The sequence below is a fragment of the Oratosquilla oratoria genome, chromosome 12 (genome assembly GCF_046742065.1).
Source record: "Oratosquilla oratoria isolate Oo_2021 chromosome 12, ASM4674206v1, whole genome shotgun sequence".
Classification (NCBI taxonomy): domain Eukaryota; kingdom Metazoa; phylum Arthropoda; class Malacostraca; order Stomatopoda; family Squillidae; genus Oratosquilla; species Oratosquilla oratoria.
The window spans coordinates 32,014,885-32,037,828 of record NC_134788.1 but is presented as its reverse complement, the minus strand read 5'-3'; the positions used below and the strand labels follow the sequence as shown (position 1 = coordinate 32,037,828).

The window sequence follows — 22,944 nt, the reverse complement described above, 5'->3', positions numbered from 1 at the left end:
CAAAGAGTTTTTTGTCAGATATTGAACGCTCATTTTTTAAGGTTGTGGACTGATGCATTGGTGTGCGAGTGATGTGAATTTAGTTCTCGTGATAAATAAGAAACGAGTTTTCCTATTCTAATGTCAAAGTTCTCAGAATGCTTATCCTTATGTGTTCAGCTTAGCGAAATATAGTGTTGATCGTTTCCCCATTAATCCAGTTTTTTATATAAAACTGTCCCCCCCAAAAAAAAAAGTATATGAAAACCAAATAGGTACTGATACATTATTTCAAATTCTACATTTACCCAAAAATTCCTTAAGTTAAAGACTTAGGTAGTTGAAATTTATCAACTCCAAAATTATTATTTTTGTGTATTTATGTGGGTGTGTATATTCACTCACACAGCACATTTTTTTATTTATTTAATATAATGGTAGTGGTAACTTAATTTTTTCAAGGGATTGTGGATGTAACATGATTTTGGTGGTAATCTATTGCTGTAGATATTATTGTATGCTTTGGTGTGATTTTTTTTCTATTGCTATTATTAGTTTTATCATTATTACTATTGTTATTATTATTAGTATTGTTATCATTATTATTATTATTACTAATATTTCTTTGCAAATACTGAAACCCAATTTTGAATCTAACCTAACTGAACCCCCCTTCCTCTAACTTAGCGTATCTCAACCAAGGTCTATTAATGAACCTTACCTAATTGGAACCCCCCCCCCATTCCTCTACCTCCTAACATAGCGTATCTTGTGGACTCCACAATAGGGCCAAATCCCAAGTGCCTTTGAACTCCAGCCAGCTTTGCATCTAAATCAGTGGTTCGTACCTGGGGTACCTGGGGGGTGCAAGACTTGATAACCAGTGTATGGTACTGTATAATTTACAATGAGAAAGCAAAGCAATGTTTGTATTCCTAATCCTTTTCATATGTTTTTATTGTATTTGTATTTGACGGGGGTACGAGTAAATTCTTTGAGGTATCAAGGGGTACTAAGGGCACTGAAAAAGGTTAAGAATAATTTATTTAGATCCAAAACTTCCATATTCAGGCTTTTTACTAGTCAACCAAGGTGCCTTCCCCCTGATTCCCCTCCATCCAAACACAAGTTTAGATTTTTTATTATGTACAAGACATAGGCAGGAATGTTGGGCAGTGCATATGTTGTGGGGGGATCACCTACATCGTATAAAATGGAGGATTTTTTTTTTTTCATAAACTTATGAAATACTATTAACCTTGAATCACATTGTTCATGGAGTTCATTTTGAAGATGAATAGTTTTATGTACAAGACATGGTCAGGAGTGTTGGGCACTGCATAAGTTGTGGGATGATCACCCTACATGTTATAAAATGGAGGATTTTTTTCATAAACTTATGAAATACTATTAACTTTGAATCACATTGTTCATGGAGTTCATCTTGAAGATGAATAGTTGAGTAAAATATCTTGATGAATAAACATGTGTAATTGTATTGTGGGATGCCCATTAGATGTCAACAGCTATTTGTGTACATTATTTTCAAAGAGGGACAGTAGTGATGAGCTACTACTTGTAGTGGCTCCGCAAGATGCTCGTCTTCAAAACTTAACAGTATTTTCAGTTCTGTTTGGAGGTGGAGCCCTGAGGGGCTGACACTCTTTCCAGACCAAACTGAATCAGCTTCAAATTGCATTTCCTCTACTTTATCATATAAGGAGAGCTGACAAATGGTGACTGCTTGCTGTATAAGCCGGAGAGTGATACAGAAACTTTCCAATGCTAATACAATACATGAACAATTCAAAATTTGTTCATGAAGAAAAATATGGGGAGGCTTGAATACCATTGTCAACCACTGAGGAGTTGTGGCATTCCAGCCAGTGAAACTTAAGGCAACAATTAATATTAAAATCATTAAACATTTGTTAACCAGTGTTGGACAGAAAGACACTGAAGAAGTTGTTTTGTATTTCAGATTAGTTGTGAAGGTGGGTTACTGGAATTGGATTAATTTTTAAGTGATTAACATACACTGGAAGTGAGATTTAAGAATTGGAAATCAAGTACATGGTTTCCAGAAACTGAAATGAAAACATGATGAGGGAATAGATAGGTAGTATTTTCCGTTATTTATGTAGATGGCAAATATATTATTAGACATGTCTGATATTGCTTACATTACTGGTGCAGCCAAATTGAGGATACTTTAGAAAGTAAATTGGAATATGTAAAGGGTTTGTATTTTGCAGTTAACCAATCAAGAATATTCACATATGGTGAAGAGCCACTAGGAGATGCATAACTGTGGCTAAAGACATTACTTTTGCCCTGTGTGCTTGGACCGCTGTGGCAGGTAACAGTTATTGCTTGGGATTTGAGAAAGTGCAGGACTTAAACACAACTAGGAAGATTCAAAAAGTGCATGCTTCAGATTACACCACCAGCACATCGAATATACTTTTGGTATGTGATTTTGAGCCTGAAAAATAAATTATTTTGGTATGACCATATGACATATTCAAACCTCTAAGATTATTGTTATTATTGATATTATTATCTTTAAATGTAAGACTTTACCTCAATCACTAGTACACTTTAAACCTACTATCGGAGAAATAATATCAGAAGTACAGGAGATCCGTATATTTCAACTACTATCTGTAATCCTCTTCAGCAGAGGACTACAGATAGGTTAGGTCCTCTTCAGCAGAGGACTACAGATAGTAGTCGAAATATACGGATCTCCTGTACTTCTGATATTATTTCTCCAATAGTGGGTTTAAAGTGTGCATTTACAAATGTGTTATAACATTACGGTTTCTCAGTCACTAGATTCAGATTCATCCATTTTTGAACAAACTATCTTTTTATTTTAGTTTCAGCCCAAATTTGTCCACATCGTTAGTGTGAAACTAAAATCACTGAATCTTTGTCCACAGCATTTAATCAGGGTGATCACTGGAAAAAGAGAATGGCCCTGACAACTGGAAAACCTGATGAAATTTTTCATACCACTGCCTTACAACTAGAAGATTTAACCAAGCATATTCCTAATCTGAGTTCCTCACCTACTGGGAAAGAGAAAATGTCACCAGTAACTGAAAAACCTCATGAAATATTTCATAGCATATTTTCACATTCAGAAGATAAGAAGCACACCATAATGGACAGTGCAGAAAATTTGTCTGATTGTATATCATTTGACTCAATATTTGCTGGTGAAGACGTGGCGAGGCCAAAAGGTAAGAGGCAGAAAGATAAGAAAATACACAAAAGCGAAGATTCTGCCATGTTCTTTTCACCATCATGTTATAGGAAATATCTTCCTGTAGATGGAGAATGTGTGTCCAGTTCTGAATCTGTTGATTCCATAGTTGCTGAAAGAGAAAAATTGGCACAGAAAAGTGCCACATATTCTAAATCAAAAAAATCACCAAATTATGTCTTTATAAATAGTACTGAAGAGACAAGGTCAAGTGAATTGTTGAATTCAAAAATTTCTGTAAGATTAGAGAAGAAAAACAAGAGAAAAAACACTTGTAAAGAGAAATATGAATGTTCACCATGTGACACTGACCAGTCAGATACAAGTGAAAAATATTTTAAATGTTCACTGTGTGATGCTGCATACACTCACAAAGCAGAACTGACTGAACATGTTCAGATTCACATAAATGAAAAACTGTACAAGTGTGCTTTGTGTGAGGCTCAATTTTCTTGTGCTGATGAGCTGTCAAAGCATGCTGTAGTGCATGCCGATGAAAAGCCATTTAAATGTACTGTTTGCGAGACTTCATTTGCAACAAGAATCACTTTAAGGAATCACATGAAGAGACACACAGAAAAACGTTACAAATGTGATTTGTGTGATGCTTCCTTCATCAATAATTATTTCTTAAAAGTTCACATTTTGCGTCACACGGGCGAAAAGCCGCATAAATGCGAGATCTGCGGTGCTGCTTTTACCGAGAAACGGGAGTTGAAGGAACATGTCATGAGGCACAGGGGTGAGAAGCCGCACAGCTGTAAGTTTTGCGATGCCGCATTCTGTCAGAAGTCGACGTTAGATAAGCATATGAGGATACATACAGGGGAGAAGCCATTTCATTGTCAGCTTTGTGGCGCTTCATTCACTCAGACCGGACATTTAACGAGTCATTTACGGACACACACGGGAGAGAAACCTCACCACTGTACAATCTGTCAAAGCACCTTCACGGAAAAATCAAGTTTGACGAGGCATCTTCGTTTACACACCGGAGAACGACCCTTTCAGTGCACTTCATGTGTTGCTACATTTAATACATCAGATGGTTTAAGAAATCATATGAAGAGGCATTCAAGAGACAAGCCCCACAAATGTGTGTTATGTAGCTCTACTTTTTCTGACAAAAAAAATCTAAAACGCCACATTAAGAAGCATAGTGACAATGCATCATCAACTTAATGATTGTTCAAGAGATGTTAGCTTGCATCAAGAGAATTGTAGAGAATGAAAAGAGGACTGAATATTTCTAAAGTCTTTGTATTTCATTATTCAATAACAAACAGGTTATTGGAATGTGAAAAGGCTTTCGTGAACATTGGTGCTCTAGTTCTGAAAGATTCACCTATAAGTAGCACCTGCATTTAATGTATGAATTATGAGGCCTCTTTTGTTCATAAGTATTCTGTGAAGTCTTGTGTATAATATATGATAGTGCAAATACCATTGGTTTGGATGTGGTTGCTGTGCAAATGTGGCATTGCAGTGGTATTTATAGTGCAAATACCATTAGTAAGGATGTGGTTACCGTGCATAGGTAATGTTGCAGTGGACTCATGTGAGAAATGGTTATTTATTTATTTTCTTTATGTCAAATTTTATTGTAGACATGTGACTCAATGGTAGTCCTCCAAATTACATCATCTCCCTGCTCATCTTCAAAATCCACTAACACCCTCACTTTTATCAGGAGGTGCAGCCCTACAGGGCTGACAATGTTTCCGGACTAGGCTCAATATCTCCATCAATTTAAGCTGTATTTCTCTATTTTTCACATATGGAGTGCTGAGAAGTGGTGACTGACTGCTCCTACTACTACAAGTCATTAACATAGAAGCAGCGTTTATGAGATTTATATCCAGAAAGATATATGAAATGGTCTGAGGAATGTTGCCAGTTACTGTGGGGTTCCTTTCTGTGAAAAATGAGGCCAAAAATTATTATGCCATTCAACATTATTGTCGGTAGTTTCTTTTTAGAATAGTAGAGGAAATATTTGTTTTATGAATTTGTTTCTTCAGAGTAGCTTCTGGATGCTATTCAGGATATGAGAAATTCATTGTTTTTTTTCTATTGAAATGTATCAAAAGGATATGTTTGAGAGATTCTTCTGAAAGGATATAAGATCATCGTTTTCTTTTAATGGAACATATTTAAAGGATATGTTTGAGAGATTCTTCTGAAACTTTTCAATATATCTGATATATAGATATCCCTTTTGATCATGAAGTTACTGGAGTCTCATTGTTGTATAGGTGTTAAGGTATGGTTCATTCATGTTAAGAAGTATGTATAAATAGTGGTTCATGTTTTGTGACTTGTAGTGTAATCCACCTTAAGACTATTGTATACCATCCTCATTTAGGGTTAGTGGGTAAATAATCTTTAAGTTCATGGAAAAGAAATGGTTTGTGACCAAAGTGACAAGAAAATATGTGCTATTTCAATTAATTTATTGTAAGATTATCTTCTAGATACTATTAAGGATATTGCTGTCTTTTGTAATGAACTGATAGGAAGATTTTTTCTGAAACTCTAGTATATTTGATATGTGATGTTCTTTTTGATCATGCAGCTATTGGAGAAGCATGGTTGTAAACGTGTTTAGATGTGGTTCTTTCATCATGAAAAGTGTATGTATGAATAGGGATCCATGTGGTGTGACTTGTAATAGAAGCCAACTTAGCAATACCATTTTATATCACCCTGAATTAGGGTTGCTAGTAGTCTTGGAAAGTTCATGGAAAGGAAATGGGTTGTGACTGAAATGACAGCTTAGCTTCTTTAAATGTGTATCACAATTAACACAACTGGAAGTTATGAATCTTAATGTACTTTCAGGTCTAACATCTGTTAGTGATGTTACCAAATCACTACAGATGTTTTACTACGTGGTAGAACATACTCAGATGGGAATAATTTAATGCATTATAGTGTGCTTGCATTTTCCAGAATTTACTTTGCCTTTTTTTTTAGCTATTTTAATAATATTTAGGAACACATGGTTATAACAATGTACCAGATGAAAAATTAATAAGCACCCTGAGCAGATGTGGTGTGGAATAGAATTTAAACCATTGAAAGAATGTAGATACAAGTTATCAAATTAGTATTCTAATTATGCATTTCATAACCATTGCTTTTATTATGTGATAATTATTTAAGTCTTTGGTACTGAAGTATTAAAAGCCTTTGAATGGTGTCCTTTCTAATATGTGGATAACCTTAAAATTGATGTTTTATTTCTATTGCAAAAGATGGATATTGATCAGTAAATCATAAACACATTACAAACTATACAAAATAAAGCTGTAAGAGTAATAACAAAATGCACCAAAGCCACCCCAATAGGACAGCAGCACAAACTAAACAAAGTTCTACCCATAGAATTGTCACATGAAAGGACAATTCTATGCTAGGACCTCAACACCACTCACCTATCTAGCTATATATCATGAGCATTACTGGGTGATTGTGACGGAGGAACCACTCCATCAATTTGCTATTCAAACATACAACAACCTACCACCAGTACCACACAGTACATCCATACAAAAAGGCAATTTGTTGACCATTTTCAGAATTATGAAAGGTATGGAAATTCTCGATAGAGATGACTTATTAAAGTGGGACATAAGAGAAACAAGAGGAGATGAAAAGAAACTAAAGAAGGACAGTTACAGAAGAGACCTGAAAAAAATAGCTTCCCACATAGAGTGATCAATGTCTGGAACAAACTGAACAGAGAAACAGTTAAAGCCAGAACTATACACGATTTTAAGAATAAACTGGATGTAAAGAGATACGAAAACGGGTCACTACGAGCATAGCTCTTGTCCTGTAAAATACAGCTAGGTAAATACATGTTCAGATAGCTGAAGCTCTTCGTGACTGACCACCTGCACCCCTGAGACGGGCCCACAGAGAGGTCTCTGTCAGGAGAAGTTAGACCCACACATGCATGTTTGTATTAATGATATCCAACATTAAAACAGTACCAACACAGCCAAGTTGGGTTGCCCTAGATGCAGCCACCACAGGGAACACCAAACATTACATCCTATGGTTACCTGCACTAGCAATCCATGGACAATGATTTGATTATTAATTCCCTATGTAACTTGTGGGTCCACCCAGAGGCTGTAGCTGGTTGCTGGAGAGCCCTGGGTTTCTACAGGGTGTGCCCAATATCCGATTAATTTTCACATGTCTACCACTTTTCCATATGTTGAGAAGTGACAACCAGAATTGCTCCCCTCCTGCAAAAAAACACACCACATTCAAACATCACAGCACTCTAGTATTTCTTTCTTGAGAGATCTATCAAATGAACCAAAATCCAGGCACACAGAAAACATAGAGCACCTTATACAGATCAAAGCTCCCAAACTCTGCAATACAAGACCTGGTAACACCTAAAACTCAGCTATAATTACGTGCCTTCTAAAACCTGGCAGAACACCCAAAACACAGCATTGTATTTCTCGGTACAGCCGCTTAGTCTTGCCATGATCATTTCCTGCCACCAGCTTATGTATGATGGTTTGTTGTGACAGTACTGTGGTATGAAGTCCACTGTTATTTTGTGTATCTACAGTACCTCTGTAACCCTATTGTTATTATGACTCCCAAACGTTGAGAAACACATTTTCTAAAAGTTGGAGAATTCTAATACTCAGCTTGGTGCTGGTCCTGGGTGTGCCGAGTTTGGGAGCTTCAACCTGTACTACAATGTAAAACACCCCTTCCAGATAGCAGCACAAAATCTCTCCACTGGCTTACGGCCTGAATCAGTAACCATGGCTAGTTTCCTGTGAGCTGTGATTTTCCTGTAAGAGACAGCTGAATCAATGGGCTGGTTGATACCTCTGACTGTTGTGGGGCCAAATGTTTCTTCAATCAGAAAAACTTGAGGCTATTGATGAATTACTTTTGTGATATATATAAACATAACTAGATAGATTAATAGGAATATAATATTGCAACTATACTTAGGTAATGTATTTTACATACATTTTAAAACCATACAAAAGTGGAATCACTTTAATTGAATAACACAGAGACATTGATTTTCATCAAACTAGATTCTCAATATATACAAAGAGTTCAGTTCCACAATCACCTTATGCAATACAAGTACCCTCTACAGAACATTCCAGTATTGGTTTATGAAAAACAAATTCTGTACCCCTTGTAAATGGGATTATTGGCATGTCATATTCACACTACAATGAAGTATACTTACATAGCACAATATATGTGCACCAATTATTGATGTCACAAATCTAAAACTTTTTCATGTTATATAATGAATTCACATATTCAAACAGCCTGTTACTATGTAAATGCATTGTGGTCCTAGTAAAACACATCAACTGAGATGAAGACTCACAAACTTCAACTCTGTTAGTACTGTGGCACTCGGAAGAAAAAAAGAAAGAAAAAAAAAACAGTACTCATTTTCTTAGGCGGTCTAGTATGATTTTGGGCAGGCTGCCCATCAACATAGCATTAATATTATAAACCTAGCATTCTTATGCCATCTTGATACTTGAAAATTTAAATATGCTTGTGGAAATTTGTGGGTCTTCATACAGAAGGCACAATATTACAGCTTGACTGTTTTTGCTGCATTTCTATTAAAAAATACTCATAAAGATACAGTATATACTGCCTGTGGCCACACTGATGTGCCGCTACTCGTAGAATCTGTCCGCCTTCCTCAGAGACAGGTGGTCAATGATACTATTGCTCTTGGCATTTTATACAGTTTATTGTACAATTTAATTACGCATGGTGGAACCATGATCAATAGTAGTGGTGCTGCAAGATGGATGTCAGAATCCCATTGACACTTGCCTTTACCTGGAGGTGCATCCTTGAGAGGCAAGAACATAAGAAATAAAGGAGACTGCAAAAGACCATAAGGCCTACACTAGGCAGCTCCGTATCCATCACCACCTGTCATCCCCATCCATAAAGTTGTCTAATCATTTTTTAAAACAACTGATAGTTTCAGCACTTACTACGTGGTTACTAAGCACTTAGTCTCCAGATGAAGATCAAGTTCTCAATCAGACAACAGGCAAATGTTCCCTCAGAAAGATCTATGGGAGGGCTTCAAAGGCTGTGAGGGTGGGCATTTCCAGTCAATGAAATTCAAGGCAACATATATACAGTTAGTCTCCAATTACATCCTAATGGCCTGATCAGTCTTTCTTAAGAAAAGGACTTTTAAAATTTGCACTCCAATTTGGAGGTTACTCCTTGCTTAATTTTTTTTAAATTTGATGGGAACTGTTTTTTAGAGAAATACATATACCAAAGGTTTTTTCCCCCTTACACAGGAGGTAGCCAAAAGACAAAAGCATGGAAACCACTCCTACCCATTCCATCCCCTACATACTCCACTCCCCTCTACCCTCTTCCCTCACTCTTAGCTTGGCACCTCCAAAATACAGTTTGATAGAAAAGATTGTTTGCATGCATATTTAGAGTACAAGCACAGTTGGTATCCAGTCTTTAAGGAAATATCTTGTTAGTATACTATAGATGATACAAAGTCCCATATTCAACATGCACTTTACATTAAACAAGTCATATAGTAGTGTGCATCCTACGGTGGACAGCATCATACCCATGATTTTCTGGATAATCTTGAATTTAAGAAATAAATTTATACAATGTACACATCCTATCTCTAATAATACAGAAAACTTTATTACCTTATGTTTCTAAGGCTCATGAATCTTTTCTTATATCCCCTAAAACTGCATTGTCATTCACCTGTGTATGAATATTTTTGTGGCATTTTAAATTCCCTTGTTGTGTGAATTTTTGTCCACACACCTCACATTCAAATGGTTTTTCACCTGTGTGAACTCTTGCATGCCTTTTCAAACTTCCAAGCTGTGCGAATTTCTGTTCACACTCCTTACATTCATACGGCTTCTCGCCTGTATGAATCCTGGTGTGCCGTTTTAAACTTCCAAGTTCCTTGAATTGCAATCCACACTCCTTACATTTGTGTGGCCGATCATCCGTATGAACTCTTGAGTGTTTCTTCAATCTTCCACAGTCAGTAAACCGCTGTCCACAGTCCTTACATTCGTATGGTTTCTCGCCTGTGTGAAGCCTTGCATGGATCTGTAAACTTCCAAGTACTGTGAATCGCTGTCCACACTCTTTGCACTGGTATGGCTTTTCACCTGTATGAATTCTTGCATGTTTTTTTAAACTTCCACCTTCTGTAAATCGATGTCCACACTCTTTACATTCATACGGCCTCTCACCTGTATGAACTCTTATGTGTTTTTTTAAACTTCCAAGGTCTGCAAATCGACGGTCACATTCTTTACAATTATATGGCCTATCATCTGTATGAATTCTTATGTGTCTTTTTAAACCTCCTAATTGTGTGAATCTTTGTCCACAATGTTTGCATTCGTGTGGCCTCTCCCCTGTATGAATTCTTATATGCATCTTCAATTTACCCTGTTCCTTAAATTGTTGCCCACACTCATTACATTCATATGGTCTTTCTCCTGTATGAACTCTTGTGTGTGTTTTTAAATTTCCAAGTCGTGTAAATCGCTGTCCACACTCCTTACATTCATGTGGTTTCTCACTCGTATGAACTTTCCTGTCTCTAGGTTGCACTAATTGATCACTAGATTCCTTTACCACAGGGGTGACATTGTGCTCAGCTTGTATATAATTCTTTGTTACATTCACAGTTTTACCAAAAGTCTCACCTTGATCAATCTTTCCAGTCTTATTATCCCTGAAGCTCATTGGACCTTTTGAATACTCGCTATCACCTCTTCTTAAATGATGACATTCACTTTGGGATGAGTCTTTTATTGTCTTGGCTTCAGCTCTACTTTGATGTCTGGCTAAGTCAGTGCATATAATTGGGGGCCCTACACCATCTATGTCATGTCCACCTGTATACTCTAGACTATCTTGGATCGCAGATGTTTGACATGATGTTCTAAGTTTATCTGTAAGCAAGACAAGAAGAATAAAGATGATCAGACTGAGGCACAACAAAACATTTACACCAAGAAGCTTGGCTGTGGCTGAAGCCATCACCTCTGCTCCAATGCTTGTACAAGTAAAACAAATGGTAGTAACCAGTTGCCACTGGGAATTAAGACTTGAACCAATGAGGTTTAGAGGTGAGGTTGAATCCCAGAGCATCACAGCATCTATGACAGTTACAATGGGAAAATATCCTGTCACGTATGATATATGATAATAATGTATCCATACACCAGAAGCTATAAAGGTATGCAAAATTAAAAACCTAGTCTCCTATTCCTTCTTTATACAATTCACCTTACAAAGGTCTTGTAACCTGAAAGCTCATGTTCATCAAGTGTATTTCAAGTTGTATGTGGGTGTGTTAACTTGCAAGTAAAAGTGAAAACCCATAGCCCCATGATAAATGACATTGGCCTTGTAATAATTTACAGGTCCTGTGATAGCTTTGAGCTCTCCCTCAGGTCTCCCCCAGGAGCAAATATTGGGCTGTTGTGTCATATGAATGTAAGAACATTTTAATGTCTCCTATAAAATACTTTTAGGTGAATAAAACCATGTAAATATTATCATTATATACCTTTTGTTTCTGTTTTCATCTCGTCTAATGCCTTTCCCTCAAACTTGACTTGTATTGTTTCTGGTTGGAGGTTGATGAGACCAGGTTCACTGAATACTTCATTTTCTTCAGTCATTTCCTTCTTAAAAGTTACCTCCTCTTTTATTACTGTTGCACTTCCTTGAAGTGGGCCCTCCATGTTTACAGTTTTCATAGAATCCTCAATCTCTGGTGCCACTCTATAATTCTGGAGAGCAGAAAAGGGCTTGTTTGATTTACACATACCATGGCTATCCCTTTCTTAAGACGTCTAAATGACAAAATATCTTTTCAAAGTGCTCATGCAAAAAACAAAGGTCATCATGCTAATCATTGGATATAGGCCCCATCCAGCTACCACCTAAATGTATAGCCTTAAATAATTTCATTTAACATCAGACCCATCCTTATATGGGTTGATAACCACACAAGTTTGATGCAGTCAATATTTCTAGGACTTAAAAGATATACTGTAAGATCCCCAATATTCAGTTATATGGAATATTCAAGTAACTGCACCATTCAGACCTGTACAAAAAATATAAATATATATACAATGATAATACACACATGTAATGTAGTATATATGAATTTGAAAAAACCTATTGTGACATCCAACCTATCTCCAATACCCTGTCAAATTCTCATTCACTTCAATAAATTCTGCATAGTTGGACCTATCTCAGTGCTTCAGATATACATATACAGATATATATATATTCATATGTGTGTGTGTATTTACCTAGTTGTATTATATGGGAAGGGAGCTATGCTCGTGATGACCCGTCTTTGTATCTCTCAGCATCAAGTTTTTTCTTAAAATCTTGAATAGTGCTTGCACACACTGTTTCTTTGTCTAATTTGTTCCAAGCATCTATCACTCTGTGTGGGAAGCTGTTTTTTTTCACATCTCTGCTGTAATTATCTTTTTTTAGTTTCTTTTTGTGTCCTCTCGTTTTTCCATTGTCCCATTTCAATAAGTCATTCTTATCTTATTTTCAATAATGTGTGTGTATGTGTGTATATACATCTTATCAACCAAATTAATTTTCCCTTTTAATTCCTTGCAAATGTGACTGAGACTTAACAGGAGCTCAATGGAAGCATATTCAGAATCTGATATTCTGTTGGGCTGAGGACTCAAAGCTAGCCAATATGTGACAAATGGAGAGTGACTTAACCAACTGCACTATCAATATATAATACATATATATATTACATTTTATACAGTACAAAGTCAGTGATAAAAAAGCAAGATTGGGTGCAAAATATGAAAACTTGTTTGTGTTTATGAATTATAAATGGACAGGCAGTTCATTATAATAACAGTTGTAATTCTCAACACTGGGAAGAACAATATTCTTCTTCTTTGGGTTATGGCTTCAAATTAAAATCCACCTTTACTCTACCTCTGATGTTCTCTCTGGAAAACTGATAAGGCCAGGTTCGCAGAACACTTCATCAATGAATTCCTTCTTAATTGTTATGTCCTCCATTTTTGTTTTGCTCTTCTTAACAGAATCTTCCATGGTTGTATTCTCATGTGGTTCATCTACTACTGACTTTACTCTAACATTCTGAAGGAGAGCAAAATACTTGGTTTAACATACTATTCTAATTGAAAAAACTAAATTTCAAGTCAAATATCAAGTACTTAAAGAAAAAAGTCAATTCGCTTCCCCAAAAGAAAAGAATCACAATCTTTTGAACTTTCATGGGTATAAAAGAATTCTTTCTCATAAAACAAAAATATTCAACTACATGTCGGTCAAAAGATCCCGAGGGACCTTTGTCAACCTTTGCTATACTCTTTCCACTATTTACAACCAATCTCCAGCTTTCATGGAGTTTCCCCTCCATCCTCCAGATTATGAAATGTATTACTATAGGTGGTGGTGGTTGATGAGAGACATTTGTACTTAATGAAATGGCTTGTTCAGTCATTGTCACATTAACATACAAAGGATTACAAAGGCGGAGCATGCTGATAGGAGACCTTTTGGTCCATATCTAGGTCGGATGCAAAAAATCATAATAATGATAAATTAATGAATAAATAAAAACAATAATGTAAATAATAGATCAAATGAATAAACGCATAGGTATAGTTAGATGATAAATAGATAAATAGTAAATAATGATAAATTTACATAACTAATAATTCAATAAATGACAAACTAATAATATACGGACAAATGACAACAAAAACAAATAAACAAATAATATAAAATAAATGATAGTTATTACAGCATCTTAGGTGTTTATCTAAATGATTCTAAAAGCTTCGAACTGAACTACATTGCACTGCCTCTGCAGGAAGTTTATTCCATTCATTAACTACATGGTTGACAAAGTTGTTTCTACCAACTTCCAAATTAAATCTATTTCCGGACAGTTTGAGACCATTGTTTCTTGTCTGATTCTCATTCCGTGTAAAACTTTTGTCACTTGATGTTAATTCTCTTTAGAATCTAAAAGACCTGTATCAAGTCACCTCTGAGCCTACACTTTTTTTTTTAGGTAAAAACAGATTCATATGTTTTTGTCAATTTTTGTATGATTTATTTTTTATATTTGGAATCAGTTTTGTAGCTCGCCGTTGTACTTTTTCCAATCTGTCAATGTCTTTAATGAGATTCAGTGACCATATGGAAACAGCATATTCCAAATGTGGACGAACTAACAATTTATATAGCTTGTTAATGAGTGATGGACTTCTGAAGTCAAAATATTGCACAATCAGTCCTAGAATCTTATTTATACACTGCTTGGATGATTTGAGATCGTTACTGATAATTACGCCGAGATCCTTTTCACTATCCACTTTTGTTAATTAATTTCCAAATAACTTGTGCATTACCATGCATTTACTTGTGTTAAATTTCATTACCCACTTTTCAGACCATTGCTGTAATCTATCTAAATCTTCTTGAATATCTAATTGGTTTAAGTGATCATTTGCCATTCCGCACAGTTTTGTATCATCAGCAAATTTGGAAACAGTAGATTTTAGTCCATGGTCTATATCATTTATATATACAGTACTATGAATAGAAGTGGCCCGAGAATGGAACCTTGAGGAACCCCACTTGCAACATTTTTCCATCCAGAAGTTTTTCCATTTAAAGCAACTCTCTGTTTTTGATCATTCAACCAATTACTAGTCCAACTTAATAGGCTACCACTTATTCCGTGTGAAGCTAATTTAGTAAGTAGTCTTTTGTGGGGGACGGTATCAAAAACTTTTGCAAAGTCTAGATATATTAAATCTATATTTTTTCTTTTGTCATAATTCGAGATAACTGTGTTGTAGAATTCGAGTAAGTCACGCAAGAACGTTTCCATCTGAAACCATGATGGCTATCATTTATCAAATAGTTACTTTCTAAATGATGTTTGATAGCATCTCTGATGATAGTTTCCATCATTTTTCCTATGATTGAAGTCAAACTTATAGGCCTGTGGTTATTTGGATTCTTTTTGTCACCTTTTTTTTGAACATGGGAGTAATGTTAGCTAGCTTCCATTCTCTTGGGACTTCTCCGGATATGATGGATTTCTTGAAAATTTCTAATGAAACAACAATCTCATTTTTCATTCCCTTTAAGATTCTTGGATGCCAACAGTCAGGCCCTGATGTTTTGTTAACTTTGAGTTTATCTATACACCTTTTAATTTTTTTCTATATTTACTGTAGCAAGTTTACCCTAGACTTTTCACAGGTTTCAGTTTGGAATTCACTTTGAGGTGTTTCATTTACGAATACTGAGCTAAAATGATCATTTAAAATATCACACATTCCTTCATTTGAATATTCAAGTTGACTGTCAGCAGATAATAGTGGACCAATGTGATTCCTAACAACCTTTTTATCTCTAATGTAACTATAGAATTCTTTGGGATTCTCGTTGAATTTATCAGCGATATTCATTTTGTAGTCGTTTTCATTTTTCTATTGTCTTTTTTAAAACTTCCTTTAGTGATTTGTGGATTAATCTGCCAGAGCTGGGTATGTTACCACCTGACAGGTACATATACGCATTGTATATCCATATATATGTGTACAATACACATTGACAGAAATGCACTCCAGATTTTTTGGTAACACACTACCTGTCTGGCAGTAACACGCCCAGCTCTGCAATCTGGTGGTTTTTGATGGTTGGTTGGGAATCATGGATCTCCTGCAAGGCAGTTCTGGGACAACAGGTTGACTGATTGCAATATTCCATCCTACATACATATACCAAAGGCTTTTTCCCCCTTACATGGGGGTAGCCAAAAAGAAAAAGGCATAGAAACCACTCCCACCCATTCCATTTCCCATATATTCCACTCCCCGTTACCCTCCTCCCTCCCTCCTATCTTGGCACCTCCTGGATGATGGGTCATCCCTGCATTCTGTCTACTGCCCTGGGTCAGAAACAGTGTCTCAAGACACAGCACATCCACAGCAAGGCTGCTTCATAAATTCGGCAACCCTCCCCTCATGCAGAAAAGGGGAAGACAGCGAGAAATCGCTTCGGGGTGCGTCAGTTTTTTTCTCATACTTCCTCACTCCCCATCCCCCACCCACTCTCCCTCATGCATCACAGCATCATCCATACACAACCCTTCTCCATTCACCCCTATCTTCTGTCCTCTCCCGTCCTTCCTCAACAGACATTCCTCTCTTTTGTAATGCCCCTTTCACCCCATCCATCTCATCCTAGGACGCCCCCTCATATTCACTCCTTAAACCTCTGCCTTCCACACTTCCTTTACTAATCTTTCTTCACTCATTCTTTCCATGTGTCCAAACCATTCCAGTACTCTTTCATCAACCCTATCTCCCAGCTCCCTTTCCACCCCTGTTCTCCTCCTCACCTCCTCATTTCTCACTCCATCTAGCCTAGTAACCCCTATCATACTTCTCAGACATTTCATCTCAAACACATTCAAACTCCTTCTCTCTTCCTCTCTTATGTTCCGTGTTTCTGCCCCGTACAGTGCTGTTGGCACAATCACTCCTTCATATAACCTCCTCTTAGCACCCATTCCCAGATGTCTATTTCTCATTACACTTTTTAATCCACCAAAGCATTTACTCGCTTCTCTCAATCTACATTCTACCTCCACCCCCACTCCTCCCTTTCCTGCCACATTCGCACCCAAGTATTTAAAACTATCCATTTCCTCCAGTCTTTCACCCTTCATGCTCACTTTCAGCCTGCTGTCACTCTCTCCCCTTGTACATCTCATCATCTTACTTCTGCCCACATTTATCCTCAGCTTCCTTCTTTCACACACCTTCTTAAACTCTATCACTAACTTCCTCAATCCCTCCTCTGATCCTGCTACAAGGGCAGTGTCGTCAGCAAACAACAGCTGGCTCATCTCCCACTTTTCTCCATTTTCTTTAACCATCTCCAACCCCTGACCCATTACCCTTGCATTCACCTATCGCACCACCCCATCCATGTAAAGATTGAACAGCCAGGGCGACATAACACATCCCTGATGAATTCCCACCTTTACCTCAAACCATGCACTCTCTCCATTTCTAATCCTAACACAAGCTCTACTACATACATATACCAAAGGCTTTTTCCCCCTTACATGGGGGGGTAACCAAAAAGAAAAAGGCACAGAAATCACTCCCAACCATTTCATTTCCCACCGGTCTGGGGTATTGGCTGCATGTTATTGTGCCAAAGTAGCATGCAGTTGATACTTCAGGGTCTATATGGGGCATCCCTACAGACCAGAGCCACACATCATTTTGTCTGTGATAGAGGAAAACTCTGTACATAGAGAAATGACACTTTTTTACTACGACTGTCCCTCCATTATGCTGTCCCCCAACCCCTTGTTACTGTCCAGTACCATTTCTCTGAATATTCATTTCCTTTTTTTGCCTACCTACCCTGTGGTGGGGGCAAAAGAATACTGCCACCAAGTATTTCCACTTCCTAAAAAAGAAAGTAAAGGTACAAGCTCTACTACTCTTGTAAAAACTCTTGAGTGCTCTTAATAGCTTTCCTCCTATCCCATATATCTGCAGTACCTCCCACAGTGCCTTCCTGTCTACCCTGTTGTAAACTTTTTCCAGGTCCATAAAAGACCAAAAAACATCCTTACCTTTTCCTATAGCTTTCTCACATCTGTCTTACCACAAAAATCTGATCTACACAACCCCTACCTGTCCTAAACCCACACTGTTCCTCACCAATTACTCCCTCTGTTCCTCTCCTAATCCTCTCAATCAAGACCCTCCCATAAGCCTTCCCAACTACACTCAACTAGCTGATCCCTCTGAAACTACTACACTCATACTTGTCCCCCTTTCCCTTGTAAAGCAGAACTATACAGGCACTCCTCCAGTCCTCCGGCACCCCTCTCTTAAACAAACATTAAATAACCTCACAAGCCAGTCCACCATAACTGTACCTCCTTTCTTCAGACATTCTGCATGACATCCATCCAACCCAGGTGCCTTACCTGCTCTCATCATCTTAACAGCTGCTTTCACTTCATCCTTCCCTATTTCTCCTTCATTTTCGTCATTCATCACTCTCATTTTCTTAGCACTTCCCATCACAACTACCTTTCCCTCCCTATCCTCCTTCACATTTAGCAACTCCCTAAAATACTCTGCCCACCTTCCTCTCACTGCCTTCTCTTCCATTATCATCTCTCCATCTGCACCTTTTACCTTTTCTTCTCTACTTGATTCACCTCCTCTTTCTCTTTTAATTTCTTTCCAAAAGATCTTTTTATTACTTTCAAAATTTTCTGTCATACTCTTACCCCATTTCACATCCGCTCTCCTCTTTGCTTCCTTTATCTTATGCTTAACTTCCCTTCTCTTTACTTTGTACCTCTCATACGATTCCCTCGTCCTAATTTGTAGCCAATCTATGAATGCCTGCTTCTTCTCTTCTACACCCTTCTCTGCTTCCTCATCCCACCACTCACTACTTCACTACCCTTCCTTCTATTTCCTCCTGCCCTCCTTGTTCCACACACCATCTTTGCACACCTTATGACTCCCTCCTTGAACCATCCCCATTCCTAGTTCTACTCTATCCTTTACTCCCTCCCACTCCTCTCTCAACTTCTTCTTATACTCATTCTCCTTTTTTTCCTCATTTAAGCACTTCACTCTAAGTACCTCCCTCCCTTCTGCCCCTTTTCCTCTTTCTCCACTCTCAATTTACCTTCCACAAGAAAATGATCTGATATTCCCCCACCCTCTCCCCTTAGGACATGTACATCCTCAACTCTTCCTACCATAGTCCTAGTCACCACTATATAGTCCATTAACACTCTATCTTCCACCCTTCCATCCACCACCCTCTCCCATGTGTACTTTTGCTTGACTTTCTTCCTAAACACTGTATTTGCTATCATCAACTCTCAAGACACATCTCCACCATCAATTCTCCACTACGAATTTTATCTGGAGCTCCATACTCCCCAATCACTCCATCTATTGGTTGATTTCCTACCCTAGCATTAAGGTCTCCCAATACAACTACATTGACATTTCTTCCTAATCCCTTTATACACTCATTTATATCTACCCAAAAAGCCTCCCTTTCCTCTATGCTCTTCTCACTACCAGACCCATACGCACTTACAAAAACCCATATCTTCCTTCCCAGCTTCACCTTCATCCACATCAACCTTGATGAAACCTCCTTCCACTCCACTACATGCTTACTTATCTCTTCACTTACTAGTATAGCCACCCCTTCTCTCCCTCGTCCACTCTTCACTCCTGAGTACCTCCCAGCTACACTCCCAAACTCACACTCGCCCTTCCCTTTCATTTTAGTTTCACTCAAAGCCAGCACATCCATCTTTTTTCTCACAAACATACTACCTATCTCTTCCCTTTTACTCTCATCTGTACCACATCCACGCACATTAAAAGACCCAAACCTTAGGGTACTGGTTGGAAAACTCCCAGACCCTCTTATGCCTTTACTTTTTTTAGGAATGTCCCCTTTTGGGGCTACAGGTAGCAGGACTCCTAATCCCATCCCCTGTCCCATTTTTTGTCATCTTTTATGACTCAAGTGGAAAGACTTGGTGGTAGCATTCTCTTCCCCCACCACAGGGTAGGTGAAGAAAGGAAATGAATATTCAGAGAAATGGTACAGGACAGTAACAAGGGGTTGGGGGACAGCATAACGGAGGGACAGTTGCAGTATAATAAAAGTTTCATCATTTCTCTATGAACAGAATTTTCCTCTATCACAGACAAAATTATGTGTGGCTCTGGTCCATAGGGGCACCCCATATAGACCCTAAAGTATCATCTGCATGCTACTTTGCCACAATAACATGCCCCAGTCTTGGATTTCCTCTGATTTCACCCTTCTTGTTGTATTCTTGCACACCAGCCGCTCTCATTCTCTTTCTCACTTGATGGCCTTATCCTCTTATCTTCCTTTTTTTTTGTCAACCAATATCTTATTCTTATTACTATAAAAGGTCCCACACAACCATATGAAACTATTAGTCCTGGTGGTTCATGGACCTCCAGCAAACCACCCACTAAGTTTTGGGCTACACTTATACAAGTCTTCACTTTGCTTTATCACTCACTTATAATTACTACTTTTGCAGTAGTAGTGCATCAAGTAGTTAAATTTGGATTATATAAATTAATCTTGGGGTACCCTACACATAGGAGCAGGGACTCTGGGGATTTACCTTCAACTGAGTGGTCTGTTCAGTCTTGTCAAATGATTCCTCAATGAAGTGGTCAAAGTAAAGAAAATGTTTCTTGGTGGGCATCCACTTATCATATTTCACATTGACAATCCACATCTTCAGGATGTTTGAACATCCATATGGGAATCTGGAAAACAAACATCACATATGCTATATGTTACAAAAGAGACTTGCAAATATCATGAAAATGTGCTACATTGGTGGAAAGTACCCAATTTTTTTATGGAGACCATATAATTTAGACCATTAAGTATACAATGCCCATGACCAAAATCAGAAACATGGGTTATTGTGCTCCACTATTGGAGAAAGCAACCAATGACCACTCTGACAAACAAGTAGAACAGGGAAGTATAGAGACCTAACAAAACCTATGCCAAAGGTTTAATGCTGGGTAAGTTTTCCAAAAATAATAATATTTTTTTTCTTAATCCTATTTATTCCAAGAGACCTCAACCAGGAGGATTGGTGACTTACAATAACCAGAAGTTGTTGATAAAAATCAACTCTATACTCACCAATATGTCTCCAGAATCCTTGAACTGCTTATAAATACAATAAATCACTACACATGATGACATTGTGTTGAATGTTACTTGTATCATGTAACTAAACTAGCATTTATAGGTTAAACTTCAATTAAAAAAACAACAACAACAAATGTATCCTGTTGGCATGGCAAGCACATGCATCAGTTCTTGGTTGATGTGTGGCAGCTGCGAACTTCAACTTTAACAGTTAATGACATACTCACTTGAATACATCCCCAGTGAGTTGAAAATATTGTGAATGTCAGTGATAATACAACTGTTTGGCACTATGAAATGTAGCTTAAAGAGTCTCTCCAGCCTTACACCACTAGAAAAAAGTTAGGTTATGCACTGCCTCTTGGCTACATTTCTAATATTCTCAATTCTGTTCTCGTAAAATTGAAAAAGTACATTTCTTATTGTCAAGCATCACAAAAATGTCTTTTCAAAATAATTATTGAACCCACTTTAAAACTTAACTATACATACGAAGCTTATTGTCCCTGTACACGCCAACAATGGAATAATAGGCATGCATATTATAAAATATAAGACATTATTAGACAGCCCAATTTATCAACATCAGTGCATATAATCGTTCGTATATGATGAGGCTGCTTTTCCATATTAATGATTTTTTCTAATTCCTATTCTCATTTGTCCATCTCAAAATTCCGCATAAGCCCTTGTGCTGCATGACTACGGACAATTAATATTACTACCATAGTGTAAGCACAGGAGAGTGGACCTCGCACTGTTCATTCGGCCATATAGTGTTTGTTTACATTATGAAATGTTTTAGCCCTGCTCAATTTGGTCAATGGTCAAGTTGGGTGGGATTCACCCAACTTGACCATTTAAAGTTTATGTTATCAAATTGAGTACTTTTAAAAAATTCAACCCTCTCTGTGGGCTGTGCTTAGCTAATTTTGTTTCCCTAATGGTAACATACATTAGTTATGCTTATGCTCGTAGGATCCATCTTTGTTTATAATTAATTAATTAATGTTATTCCATAAATTGGTGCATCTAATCTGTATTTGTTAACAGAAATTAAACAACTATTCTTTATTTCCAAGAGAACTCTATTGAACTAAACCGGAATATATAGTTCTAGAAGTGTTAAGACGTAGAACTAAAGCAGCTGCAAAATGTAATACAATGAAAGGAGTTTAATTTCAAACTTTTACTATACTACAGTGGTTTCGCGTGCAGATTCGAGACATCGCTCTTGCCCATTGTCCATTCCAGGGACGAGCAACTCCAGAATTTACCCTTTTTCCTCGTGTTCGTTATATTTTTCTCTATTCCTGATCTTCCAGGTTTACCGTATTTTTTAGGCATATAAAACCCCATCTTTTAGCCCGGTTTGTTGGTTGCTATGAATTAGTTCACAACAATTTTCTCTATTAGAACAATTGCGAAAGTACCCGCCATGGATAGCGTGTCTGATAAACGCGTGGGGATTTCGGGCGTATGTTTGAATCCTGGCCACTGCACAGAGTTTAGGCAGGGGCTCCACTTTATGTAATGACCCCAACCGCTGCTCACCTCGGACCAGAAGTGACTTCAGCTTCTGGGCATCGTCACATGAGACTGAGGAAATGGTACATCAGCATGGACAAAAAAAAAAAAAAAAAAAAACTGAAAGTGGCCTATACCAACATCGACGGATTAATTTCAGGACTGAAGGAACTTAATGATTACCTGCTAGAAGAAAAGCCAGACACAATGGGAATTGTGGGGACTAAGCTAAAGGGCGTAATACCAACCATCGCTGCTGGAAATGGACTATATAA

General features: G+C 37.5%; 2 protein-coding genes across 10 annotated transcripts in view; one reads left to right on the top strand and one right to left on the bottom strand.

Annotated features, from left to right (window-relative positions):
* The window catches only part of LOC143031270 (uncharacterized), a 6,766-nt gene extending 318 nt beyond the window's left edge, over positions 1–6,448 (top strand). For all 4 annotated transcript variants that reach the window (XM_076194893.1, XM_076194891.1, XM_076194895.1 and 1 more), the window contains exons 2-4: positions 1,961–2,098; positions 2,235–2,448; positions 2,925–6,448. In XM_076194893.1, coding sequence (XP_076051008.1) covers positions 2,957–4,432 — 1,476 coding nt within the window. In that variant the 5' untranslated portion in view covers positions 1,961–2,098; positions 2,235–2,448; positions 2,925–2,956 and the 3' untranslated portion in view covers positions 4,433–6,448. The remainder of the gene's footprint in view (positions 1–1,960; positions 2,099–2,234; positions 2,449–2,924) is intronic.
* Positions 6,449–8,346: 1,898 nt separating this feature from the next.
* Positions 8,347–22,008, bottom strand: LOC143031265 (uncharacterized). Of its 6 annotated transcripts, none has more exons than XM_076194880.1 (6): positions 21,868–22,008; positions 21,134–21,473; positions 20,595–20,742; positions 13,301–13,468; positions 11,874–12,099; positions 8,355–11,253 (listed from the first exon to the last, which is right to left on the bottom strand). In XM_076194880.1, exons 3-6 carry the CDS (start codon positions 20,709–20,711, stop codon positions 9,992–9,994), a joined length of 1,773 nt encoding a protein of 590 aa, XP_076050995.1. In that variant the 5' UTR covers positions 20,712–20,742; positions 21,134–21,473; positions 21,868–22,008; the 3' UTR covers positions 8,355–9,991. The 6 variants fall into 6 exon arrangements, with proteins under 6 accessions (XP_076050999.1, XP_076051000.1, XP_076050995.1 ...); XM_076194881.1 differs by having other exon boundaries at positions 21,370–21,473; XM_076194882.1 differs by lacking the exon at positions 21,134–21,473 and having other exon boundaries at positions 21,868–21,940.
* Between the last annotated feature and the right edge of the window lie 936 nt (positions 22,009–22,944).